The 13,616-nt window shown below is 39.4% G+C and overlaps 1 protein-coding gene across 4 annotated transcripts in view; it reads right to left on the bottom strand.

Annotated features, from left to right (window-relative positions):
- BMP2K (BMP2 inducible kinase) overlaps nt 1–13,616 on the bottom strand; it is a 69,486-nt gene that overhangs the window by 9,349 nt on the left and 46,521 nt on the right. For 2 of the 4 annotated variants that reach the window (XM_064510392.1, XM_026103363.2), the window contains exon 15: nt 9,054–9,167. The exons of the other annotated variants lie outside the window; for them this stretch is intronic. In XM_064510392.1, coding sequence (XP_064366462.1) covers nt 9,054–9,167 — 114 coding nt within the window. The remainder of the gene's footprint in view (nt 1–9,053; nt 9,168–13,616) is intronic. 4 annotated transcript variants of the gene reach the window in all.

Here is a 13,616-nt window from a genome sequence, read left to right as displayed (position 1 = left end):
ATTTGGAGTGTATTTAACTCTTGGTGCCAGTGGAGCATGCTACTCCATCAACACACTTAACATTTTTTTGCTAGCGATCCAAATACGTTCTCCTGTAGTGCACAAAGGCAAGGTCACCTCAAAGAAGTTAACTTCTCGCTATAAAAGCCATATTTGTAGGTGGGCCAGCCAAGACTCTGGCTGACAACCAGCTTGTGCTTGGCTAATGGCTATCTCGAGTTCACTTATACCTGGCTATGACCATCCATATATCCCACTTCACGGCCTCAACTAATGACCTACTGTGCAACACTGACATGCTATGTTGGGAGTGCCTAGTCCAAACTTCCTACGTATGCAGCACCTGACCGAGTCCTGGGGAAAGGGGATGTTCCTTGTTAAAGCAATTATTAACAAGCTCAATCCACAGCACTGCACTAGATTCTCAAAGTTCCCACCTAACCAAAAGTAACACCTTCCATTTACAGCTTTGTTAAACAATCACTGTAATTTCAATCAACTAAATGTACTCATAGAAGCAAAGAAAAAAAGAACTTCAACCAAAACCAAGTTCATGACTGTCTCCTTGTCACAAATTGCATATTAATTTTATGGTCTTTCTTAACAGTTTCTTCTTCCATGAGGAAATAAGCACACAATTTCCAGGCCAAGTCAGCTCTTCTCTTTCTATGATTAAGCACAGACTAGACTATTAAGTTTTACAAGATCAGTTCCTTCCTTTTTTTGAAAAAAGGAATAGCTGATTTCTTCACACAGTAGCTGTTTTGCCCTTCTGCAAAGCACCCAAAATTAAAATACAAAAAATATCTTACTTGTGAATTTTTATGTGCTCAAAAGCAAGATGACTGAAAGGACTAAAAGCATCGGGTGATTAAGGCTTTGAGCTGTTTCTCATTCGCTTCTGGTGTCAGATTGCTTCTTATCTATTCTAATTTTAAATACTACATATTTGGTTTGCCAATAAATTAGAATCTGGATTATTTGGCTGCTTACTGTAGATTTCCCAAAGGTACAGCCTTCACATCGCGCTACATAACCCCAAGTCTTCCAAATCCTGTCATTTCCAGTATTTGCTGGAACGCTGTAATGTTAACATAAACGCAATTAGATTAAAACAAAAATCTCTCTAGGTTAGATGTTAACTACACTTATGTTTAGGAGGAAAAACCTTTTTATGTATGTCAGCGTCCATGTGAATTTACACTCACATGCAGCATTTGCATGTCTACACCTAACTTCTACTTGCTGAAGATCAAAGTCTTCTTTTGCAATACAAGAACTGAATCACAATTACATCTAATGCATATGGCTTACCAAAAGGATGTAAATGTTATTCATTAATTATTGCCACAATCACACTGGCTGGAAAACAAACTGCAAATGACACCAGCAAGACCGAAGAAGCTACACAAACAGCTGCTGACTTGCTGAACAAGTAATTTAAACCCTACAACATTTACCTCTCAGCGGGAGACCTCTAGAGACAGAAAATACATTAAACAGACGGGACTTGACAACGCAAGACGAGACACTTCAGAGTTTTCTAAGTAACATTAAACTTATTACTACCAGCACACCAGCCACTTCAGTGTCTGGCTACTGTCAGTAGAGACACCTATTGTTACCACTTTTGCTGGCAGCAATACCCAGCAAAAGGGTTTGGGAAACAGTGATCTACTGTTTAGAGACAGCCTAACTTGAAAAAAATACACACACACACACATATATATATATATATGTATTAGCATCCTAAATTTGCTTCTTGAATATAACAGCTACAATCTCTAGAAGAAGAGGGATGAAAACAGGAACAATCCACTGAGGAACTTAACTTTCTAGAGACTCGCCTTCCATAACAAGTGCAGCAACAGCCTGCTCATCGTGTGTTAACTACTTGTTTTATTTGGAGGACCTTTCTACTTGCAGCCCCATTCTCTTCCTCAGGCACATGCTGAGCACATTCCTCATGGACAGATGCAGAGATCTGCACAATGGACAATCTAGACAATAGCTGGCAAGATATTTAAAACCTGAAGTATTCATTAACTTTTACATTTTCTACACAGCAATCTGTCTTGGCACTAACTGCTTTTGCAGCCTCTAGTCCCACCAACAGCAACAGGCAGAACTTGTACACACTGATCACAGCATATGCCATTTTTGAAGCATCTTAAGAACAGAGAAGCACACAGCAAAAGAAAAGTATGAATCCGTATATCTGTAAAAATATATACGCTTGCTTGGGAGAACACATTCTTTAACGTCTTCATTCTGAAGTCGCTCAGATTTTATGAGCGCATCCATTCTTCCAACTGTAAGATCTCAGCTTTAGGCAATTAATGGCCTATTGGCTTCAAACCCCTCATTTCAGTACAAGTCACCTCTGAAGAGGCTGTTTTGAATTCCTAGCTCCCTATCCCTAAGGTTTCTCCTCATCTCCGACTCTTCCCAACAGGCATGAATATTAAATTTCCTGCTGTGATACATGACCAAGTTCCCGTATTTGGTACAGGAACAAAATAACCAAATAGAGAACAGATTTTTCAGTGAGTAGGAGCTCACAGGCTACAGTGAGAGCTCGATATTATTAAAACTTCAGCATCAGCATGCGTGGGAGTGTGTATGAGTGCACGTGCACAGCCTCAACGGTAAAGCAAGTAGCACATGTCAGATGACGCTGGTAGCTGCAACTTTGCTTGCTATACACTTTTGAAGAATGTGCTTTTGTTTTTGCAGCATTTTAAGAGCGGTGACCTTACTGCTCCCGCATTTGTACGTTTCGGGAAAAAGGAAGCATCTTACTTCATTCTTCCGTTTGTGTCAACATGTTGTTAAGGAACAGAGCCGTCTGCTCCGAGCAGACGTTAGTCTAAGATACTGCTCTTGCACACACTCCAGTCTGACATGGTCAGACCTGATGGAAGATACTCGCTCTGCATATGTACTCTTCATCTGCTGCATCTTTGCTTGACTCCTACTGGCAGGGAAAAAGATTCTAGTTGACCGGTGTCAAGCTAAAGCAACAAAACAAAAATATATCCTGAGAGTGTGGTCATTCGTTTAGCTGTCACTTCTAAGCCCATGACAGTAATCTCTCTTCCAACTACAATTCAACATCTTTCACTCCTAAAGTAGTGAACTACATACAAACCAAAAGCCCTACAAATAGAAATTTAATGCGCTGAAAGAGAAAATTCTGTGGTTAATGACTTTCTAATGCTCTGGTCAAATAGATTTCAAAAATGAAGTATTCCATCATGTTTATTTCATACTATCTTCTCAATCTGAACTGCCACAAAGCATCTTCAGATGCATATTTATAAAAAACACTGAAAAAATGTGGAGGAACATCTGTTCGTAATGTACTGTTCAGATTACTAAACTTATAATCAGGTTTGCATCTTGTAGGAGACAATTGTTCTTCGCTCAAATGAAAGCCAGGTGGAACATCTTTAATCATATAAGAAGATCCCAATCTTCAAGGAAATTTTCTGTTCTGATGTTCTTTTTCTAGACATCCGATTATAAGAGGATGAATTCCTTTTAACAACTGCAGTAATTACATGCCTTCTGCTGGTTCATCATTTTCGGGTATTGCGGGGGTGGCAGAAGAGGGGCATAAGGGCTTTAAGCTTTCTTTGAATTGGTAACATACTGCCGCCATCATTTTAGAGCAATTTGCCACATGTCAGGCCCAAGGATTACCAGCATGTTTCAACTAAATCTGCACTATTTCTTTGACAACAGCCAAAGCAGCAGCTGCTGAATATTGTAGTGGATTTACACTGCTTGCCGCCTTGATTTTCAAGAAGGAAAAAAAGAAATAGGAAAACAAAACACTTCTGCCCAACAATGACTCCTTGGAAATGCTTTTTAACATGTTAGACACTGTATGTTGAAACATGGCGGGGGAGGAGGGAAAGAAGAAAAAAAATCATGACCCCAGTTGTCCTGAGGCTTTGTTAAAACAAAACAGAAAACCTACCACCAATGCATAACAGAGAAAAAAACCACGCTACTGGCATAGCCTGCACATATCATTTATTCTTTTCAAGTGTGAGTAATTTCAAATTCCTCTGTAAGTTAACTCATACCTAAAAAAAAGGAAAGGTCTAAAGAGAATCTTCATCAAGGAAAACATTCGGTACCTCCATCTGCCAAACAGTATGAATGTCTGAAAGCCACAGGGAAGGAAAGGTTACTAAGTAATGTCAGCAGTATTTTCAGCAAGTACAATAATCGTATATGAACTGTTGTTTTACTTGCAGAGTGATCCAAACCTGGAAGACTGCGCATCAGCCGTAACAAGTTGCAAGCTTAGTCATCTTCCAGAACACAACTCAAGAACATGAAATGCTGAAGAAACGTGCACTGATTGTACTTGATATTCAAGTGGAACACTACAGGAAGCTGGTCCAAATCATCCTTTTGTTGCTTCTGTTCCTATGTTTGGTATTTCTTGCTAAATGATGGCTAATTGCGAGTCTCATTTAAAACTTCTCCAGACCGCGCTGCAGTACGAGGCTTCCAAAGCTGTGGGACGGATACCAGTAATAGTCTGAAACCTCATTAGGAACAGTATACAAAAAGAATAATCAGATGAATAGTTGTTGACTACGTGTCTTCATGCCAGAAAAAAGCAGTTTTCGGGTGCAAAGCGATGAATATGAGAAAACAGCTATTGCTGAAGAGTCTGTTCAGTGACATATTGTGTCCAGATCGCTGGATGATTTCCATTGTACTACTTGGCATTCAGTCAGCTGGTTTTCTGTCAGGTCTGCACAGCTGAGGCTACCAAGTTACACGCCACACCAAAGAGTTACAATTGCTCTTAGTCAAAGGCAGACACCTGTAAGACTCATTTAGAGACACTACCAGGTCTTGGAACGCAGGAAATAGGGAAGTCAAAAGGAAGGCACTATAGAGCTAAAACTTCCCTTTATGCCTGGTCTCTGCACAGTGGAGATGCATGCAGCGACCAGGAAAGGGTTACCTGCATACATCGGGGGTAAGAAAAAAAAGAAAAGAAAGAAAAAAGAACACACCGAACAGTTAGTTGATCAAGAAGCAGCATGTCTGCAGTACTAAAAATGAACTACCCAAATAGGCAGCAGAACGGTTAAACCGATGACCAGAGCTAGAGCTTTATTCCAACAAGGAGAGTCAAGAGGCAGTTCACCTAGATCTTCTAGGGGACCAAATGCCTGGCAGATAGCTTCAGGTCCTGCACTTGGAATCAACTTCCAGTCCAGGTTTCCCCAACATCTCTACTCCTTATGCAGTCCATCCGCTGACTTTGAGAGCTACTTCAGATAATTTATTACTTCTCTGAATTCTGGCAATAAAGTGAGGGAAGCAAAGTGAATCTAGCCCAGTTTAACCCCAGAAGAAATCTGCCAAAACAACCACGAGATGTCAAAAGGCCACCGAGTATAGCTCAACAGCAAACCAACTATATTCACAACATTTGTTTCTTATAATTAGAAGATGACAGAAAAGTTTTCTCTGTTCTTTTGCATTTCTGAAACACTGAACTTAAGATGTTGAGAAACAATGTTACAACTAGAGCTGGTTAAAACACACTGGAATTGAAAGTTTCCATCCCAAAACGCCGACTGTGGGAGCCAATTTTTCACAGCAGCCACCCAGTGGCTCAGGCATTCAAGAACTCCAAGCTGTTTCCCACATGCCAGGTGACTGTCCTAACCGCTGCATTACTGGCTATTCAACACTTCCCTTTCTTAATAAGAAGTTTGAAGCGTTTGTTTCTAACAGATCAAGCGTTAGAACCCTTTCTCAAGCCAATTTTCTTTTCTAGCCATCTCAAGTTGTAACTCATTTCTATTTTCCCACAGACATTCAGGCATAAAATAGTGCATACAAACAGTTGACATGTGGTACTTCTAAAAACATTGGTTTTAACTCGATATCAAGTGCGTTAAACACTGTGTGCTTTTACACCGATTTCCTACCAACTGTAATAAAAAGATCCTAACAGCTTTCCAGCTAATTTCTCACAACTAAACACCGTTTGCATAGCATGCCAAGTGACATACATGATGCTGTTGCTGCCTCTTCGTTCCCACCTGAGAAGAATCGAGCAGAGACGCTCTAAAGGATGAGCAGCCTTTGTCCGTCCAACTCCAGCTCCTCCTTCAGCAGCGGCCTGAAGCGCATTGTCAGCTCCAGAGCGAGAATCCCCGGGGTTAGCCATCCCTGGAGCCCCATCGTCCTTTCCAGCCACAATGGTAAAATGCTTCCAATTGCAAGCTCGGTATCTCCCTTGTCCTTGCGCCTTCTTCCCAGACAAACGTGAGCATACCTGTTGGCAATTCTTTTGCTGGATTACCAGCACCCTATGGAAAGCTGCCAAGTCCTAATAAGGTTACATGACCTTTTGTTTCTTGCTACCACTCTGCATCACATGTTAGAATAGTATTTAGTCAAGTGCCACGTTCACCAGAGAAACCTTATGCCTCAGTAACAGAAGAAATACTTTGGGCAACTCTGCTCAGCTACAATTCACATACAATGTTTATGAACCTGAGGCCCATGTCACTCACAAAAAAGAAAAAATGAAGAAAAGGCAGAAATGGACCACAGTTCCAACCCAGAGAATATTAATACAGTAGAACACATCTTCAATAGAAACTGTCATTTTTTAAGCAAGTCCAATTTTCAATTTTTCAAAAAAATAATGGATTGATAGCATCAACATTTCATCTCATGGCAATTCGACAAGTCAAAATTCAGTACTCAGAAAAGTCTGGGTGACTACTGACGAAATACTCAATATTCACACTACAGATGCTTTGCAGCAAGGAAATGACACTTCTGCTCTAACTAGATCAAACCAGCCACTCACCGGAATTGTACTCAAAATACTAGACATACATTACATTTCCTATTGAGTCATCTTCCCTCTGATTCCTTGAGTAAGGTACACGTGCAGTTTATTTCTGAATTAAATGTTTTACAATTGCAAGGAACAAACCCAGAATGACAACACAATACGGGAAAGGGGAGTACAAGAAGAAGTCTGTATATTAGGGACATTTGTCTAGTTTTTATTAGGAAGCCCTCAACCAGAAATAAAATACGTTTAAGTCAACACCATTCACCCTTTCTCAGCTTGCTTACAATGCATAGTTACAACACATTTCCAAAAACAACTCTGTAGGGAAAACAAGCCAGCTTTTAAAGGATTTATTTTCAAACTTAAATATTTGCTAAGTGTAATAGACCGTCATCCCAGAAATCAAAATATCTTCCCTGAAATGAAGATGCACACACTTTCTTAAATTCCAATTATGAGCCAGTAGAACAAAAAGCTACTGAAAAGTCCTAACACTTTTTCATCAAAACAGTTATCAACATGGCTTTCCAGCAACAAGATTTCAGCCAGTCGATTTTTCTCAGCCATAACTGAAGCATTCCCCCCACCCTGAAGAGGAGTTACAACTCCTTACATTTTCAATAATATCAACATTTAAAGCTCAAATCTCAAAATAACCGAAGCAAATTCGTATGATCTAACACGGTGAGGCTACTCATTCATGTTTAAGTTATAACATAGCTAACTGATAAACAGCAGCTGAGCTTACACCCTTCAAAAGCCTCAGGTAAGGAAAAAAAAAAAAAGAAATCCCTAGCTACAAGGGTATCCACACTCCAAACAGGAGAGTAAGCAACTGACAGTCACCACTTCAGATTAAGGGTAACTCTTGTTTCTTTTGCGCATGAATTTAGACTCACTTACAAAATCAAGCAGCCTTTTTATGAAGGCAACAGGGTAAATCTTTCCAAACCTCCATTCGTAGAGAGAACAAGCATTTTTCCACTTCGGAATTACTTTCACCTTTTATTGAACTATTTAAGAACAAGATGACTGAATAAGGTAACCTTGTCCTTACTGAGTGAGCAGAATAGAAAGAGAAAGTAGGAACACATTAATAGACCATGTAGAATTAATTCAAGTCTTCTTGACAATAGAAGAGGACACATGTGGAAACAAAGATGTTTTTACAACAAATTGCCTTATAGAAAAAAGCAACATTCACTCTTCATCATGTATAATACAAGAGCATTTGTGAGCATAAAGCCCCAGTAAATGCTCTTTAGGAATATGAGATGAAAGCCAAAGGAAACAGGGATGCTAAGAGAAGTTCAGTCCAAGTCATTTAAGGCATGTTATCTCAGCTTTTGAACTAGATAAGAATAGTTCTAAAAAGTTATATTAAGGCACTTTTATCTCAACACAACTTAGGTAGGTAGCTAAGCGGCACCATAAGCAATCAAAGCTCTTCTTACCATTTGACTTTCACCTGGATTTTACTTTGCCTCAGGTACCAAAATTATGAATAAAGTGAATTTTGAAACTGACAACTAATGACAAGTAATGACAATTGATGATGCAGTTTTCTATTAAATTCCAGAACATAAGATGTACTTTTACTCCATCGAAGTGAAAAATAGCGAAAGCTCAACTAAAAAGCAACAATGAGCACCCCCCTCCAAGTTCACTTGCTTCTTTTTTAATGCATATATATACATATGCAGATGTATACACACACACCCCATACATACATATATACATACACATATGTATATTATACACAGATCCATGCATACACATACTCTATTTGCAACGCAGCTATGTACTTCAACACAGCGGAAGCTTACAGTCTTAACTTGGCTGGAGAACCAAACTAAATGAAGCAGTATGTTCGAAATAGACTACAGGGAAGGAGCAACATTTGGTCTTAACAGGTAATTTGTTTTCTTAAAGTTCTACATAAATAATGCAGACTATGCTGATCTGATTCATTTGCAGTGTAAAGACCACATAGTTTGTACATAGTACAAGTAGCAAGGAGTGAATGCTGGGTATTTTTTAATTAGAGATAATCAACATGTACAAACTTTCTTCAACTCATCTACTATCACAAGGCAGCCAGCACCTTTATCCTTCTTCGGTCAACTGAAAACACTTACTTCAATAGATACAGATATATCTACATATATGAGGTAGTGATGTTACAGATGTAACTTGCCTGGGTGAGAAATGAAAGGAACAGAACCAAAGGGATCTTCCGGAGGATTGTTCTGTGGAGCAGAATGTGGCTCCACATTCTTATCTGAAGATGCTCTCCTGTCCACCAGCCTGTCTGTAAAAAATAAAATGAAACAGAACAAAAAATAAAATAAAATAAAATGTGGCAGGTCTTACGCCAACATAAAGAAACGTAACTGTTTGTGGTGCGAGAGTGAGCTACCCTGGGCTAGGCTTTTAGGTTTGTTTTAAAGATATCCCTGTATCCTGAATTCACACCTCTGCCATTTGGCAAAGTTTATCCACACAAACCTTTTGTTAATCCCTTTGTCCCACCAAATGAAGCACGTGCTTCCTGACAGAACGCTTTACGTGAGAATACCTTTAACAGGTTATACGCAGCGTATGTGCTCTACAATAGAAGTTACTAGTCCTCTGTAGGCTGATGAGATTAAGCCAGAATCACTATCAAAAGCACAAAAAATCATTCATCTTGTCCAAGTTTCGGCCAGCCTCGGCCACAAAACCAGAAAAGCTAAGAATCACAGCAAAATTGCCAGGAATACTTTGTTACAACAAGTAACATATCTCAGTAATTAGAACCCATTTGAGCATCACAAAACAGGAAGCAACTAACATTGATTTTGTAAGGCCTTTGTTCCGTAGGATACTAGACTAGTTCTTCAAGATGAAAAATAAGTTTTCAACTATGTCAAAAATTAAAAGGATCCAGCCAGACCTGTCAGCCACTTCAAGAGCGTCACTGTGACAAATTTTCCATCTTCAGTTACCAAATCCTCCATCCTCTATGCAGAGGAAATAGCATTTGGCTTTGCCCTATTTTCATTGCAATCAGCCGCTCTTCTGAACAACTTGCAGCACAACCATCTTGACAATCTGTTGCTGTAGAGAGGCAGCTGAACTGTGCCCAAGTTACATACCAAGCTACCTGCATGTTTGCTATCCAGCCCTCCAATAGAGTAACCTGGAGGCTTTACTAAGGCAACCACAACAGACTAGACAGCAAGCTCATCTGCCTCAGACAGATACCTATCAATCTTACGTACAAAGCCCAAGAGTCCTGAAACTGAACTTTCATAGACAAGTGTTCTCTGCATATAAAAGTGTCCATAACCTGAGTTGTCTTTTTCTTATCTACAGTTACACTCAAGAAAGAAATACAAGTAGAATTTGTTCCATTACAGCCAGCCTCTACTTAACACATAATTACTACTGTGGACTCCGAGTGTAGGAGATTAAACAGTCATCACCTCAACATATATGAATTGAAATAAGCAGAGATTAACAGATTCAATCTTTAAAAAAAAAATAGAAATAAAAAAAACCAAACCACCACACTACAGTGACAGAGCTGTGCAGAACAAAATACCACCTTAGATGCACAAAAGACTAGCCTCAGCAGCAGCCGTGTGTTTTATACTATGGGCTTTAAGCCTTGATAACAAACATCTGCAGAACATCACATCGGAGAGCAGTACTTATCTGCGATTACACTCATATTCCACGTGGTTCTTCCTCTTCAGGGAGGAAGATTGTTTTTTGACAGGTCTGTCTGAAGAAATGCATTTGAGCTTCCACTTACATCTCAACAAAAGCAGACTAAGCGAGGGAAGCTTCTCCTCTATTATTCCCGCTGTCCTGCTTCCAGAAGACGACTGGTTGGCTGACCGTTACACAATTGGCAGGTAGTTAACCTCCAGAAGAACTTTTAGGGGTGCAACAATCTGAACAACTACAGTTTAGGCCAATGAATTCCTGCAAATGCGTGCAAGTAAGACTATTTAAGCACAAATCCACATAAGACATCAGTACCTCTTAACTTGAGCAAGGGCTAGGGACAGGGGAAAACAAAATGGATGGAAATTCTAAGCATGCAAGAGCCAAATTAGGCAGAAGGAGTAAATACAAGGTTTTAACTCCTCCATGATACCTAGACGCATTCATAGTAGGATACATTTCATTTCCCAAGGAAATAAAGTCAAAGAACTGTCAGCTCAAGGCTGAGGCGTTTTGAAAAGAATGAACCATTTTTCCCTTCTGACTGTGGCACAAATTTCACTTGTCCACCTTGTCATGAGATCCACTTCCCTTTAACGGACAGTGTTTTGGAGACAAGAGACAGTGACAGTTTCTCCAACTTCATGTAAGCAGAAGCAGACTCAATGGGACCCACCACATTAGAGGCTGTTAGGCTTCACATGCAACATCCTTAAAGATCAAAGCATTTCTCTGGTGAGCAATTACATAACTGCAGCCAAGACCACTACCAGAGATAGAAAGATGCGCCATGTGGCACAGCTGCCTCTTCCATAGAGGGTTATCATTTGTTTAAGCCCATGAACCAAAAAAAGCAGCTGCTTCCATTGAAGTGACTGACCCAACACTCTTCAGCACACACCTCTCTTGAGGTTTTCTCAAGTATGAGAAACACCTGTGCATACAGAAAACCTACTAAGAATATAGCAATTTCATGCACAGATGGCCAAGGCGGTTCCTTCATGCTGCCAAGGAGACAAGCACAGAGGTTTCTAGGCTTTGCACCCATAGGTGGCTGTGCAGAAGCGCCGAGTTGATTGTGGGCCTAACATGAATCTCTCTGCAGTTCAGTGAGAAGGCTGCTATCGTATTTTTCCTGGTAAGAAAGCTGTCTCATTTTCTTGTCTCCCAGTTCTGCACAGAATACTAAGACACTAAAGGAGCTCATTCTAACAAACAAATTTCATTTAACACTGTCAGAATCTCAGTGTCATTCACGTGTTGCTTCTGTACCTTCATCAGTAATAACAAAAAGAGTAAAAAAAAAAAAAAATTAGTCAGAGAAACAGTACTGTGCAAGCCCAGGAACTCCATCTTTTACCTCTGTATCAAAGCCCACCACCAAGGTGCTCAGCCCAGAACTCTTCATTCAACCGCATGCAACTTTATACAGCAACAACTTACCCTTTTTTAACCATGAAATTTTTCACCCCGTGTATGTAAGGTGTTCTGTTGTAGTAGTCGACTCCCGTTTTAAAGGGAAAGTAATTAACCATCACAGTAATACCCATCTCTAAGCACGTTAGGACGTTAAGCTGCTAAATGTATGAAATTGAATAGCAGTGTTCGCCTAGCAAAAACAGCGAGGACATCTTGACGCTCTAACAATGGCTGTGTATATTTAATTACTCATGTATTGTTGTAATGAATGCAACAGCTTTAAAAAAAAGGTTTATACATAATGAATCAACAATACAAACTGGGCTTTTTAAAGTGGAAACACAGGATTAGCATTTCTAATGCTATTTCAGCACCAAGTAGCATAACGAACAAACTTATATAACAAGGTACACAAGCTATAACGTACAGGACAGCCACTTGGTTTAGTAAGATACGATCTACATTTGTTCAAACCCTGATCATTGGCTCTCCTTCCTCCAGATGGCGAAATGATTCACAGTAAACTCAGAAATCGAGCAGACCTGGTAGTAAACAGCAGCTTTCTCTCATAAGAAATAATCTACATCCACAGCAAAAAAAACCACTGATATTTAAGATGTATCTGATGAAACTCTAGAAACCATTACACACTTAAAGATAGTTTTATAGCTCTAATCCTTAACTGTACAATCAATCCCCCAATTTTTTGTTACTCCATACAAGTCTGAGAAAGTATCAGTAGGAAAAAAGTCACATGTAAACATTTCTCCTCTGACTGCAGAAGACAAAAAAAAACATTGCAAGGTAAGTTAAGATGATCGTGAACCAACAAGTTTAAGAACTATAAGGCACAACTTAATCTCAAAAAAAAAGAAAGTTTAAAAGGCCCTGGAAATCTTTCATGTCTATACATGGACAAATTAACCCTTGCCTGTACTGGAGCTCTTTAACTGAAACAGATCCAAAAGGCTTAAGAAAAGCCATTACTGCATCTCATATTATGTATAAACAAGTCTGCCCTCTAGTGAACTTTTGGTCAAGTCACAGTATTTTTTGTTCTTTCTCTTTTTCTTTTCTTTTTTTTTTTTTGGCATTTTCTGTACTCAAGTGGCCAAAAATCCCCAAAGCTAGTAACTACTAAACAGAACCATGCTGCTATGTTTACCCTTCACGTACAGCATATGAAGCGTATTATCACATCAAGGTCTTCTGTGCATTACACTGTCTTCACTAAGAAATGAGGGAAAAGCTAAGAAATATCTGAGTAGGTTTCTTCTCTAAAAAAATGTAAGACTGTTTTAGCAGATGTAGTACAAAAACTGGATAACGGAAGTAAAGAAGTTATGAGCTTTTCTTTCTGCTACAGATGTAGAGACAGCAGTTAGCAACATTTAGCTCCAAGTTATTCTTCCCTTTTCTTCAGAAATGCCAGTTCTTATCTGAAAAGAGTCAGCATACTTGAATGAACAGTATGAAGTAAAACACTGGGCACGTGCATCAAAAGATGAAGCCAAGTCTTCCACTGTGCAGTGGATTTTTATGAACTTTTGAATTTATTAAAAACATATTTCCTCCCAGTTATGACGTCTTGAAGAACAATCTAACAGTTCCTATGTTATTCAGCATT

Source organism: Dromaius novaehollandiae, chromosome 4, assembly GCF_036370855.1.
Source record: "Dromaius novaehollandiae isolate bDroNov1 chromosome 4, bDroNov1.hap1, whole genome shotgun sequence".
Lineage (NCBI taxonomy): Eukaryota > Metazoa > Chordata > Aves > Casuariiformes > Dromaiidae > Dromaius > Dromaius novaehollandiae.
This window is presented reverse-complemented; position numbering and strand designations above follow the sequence as displayed.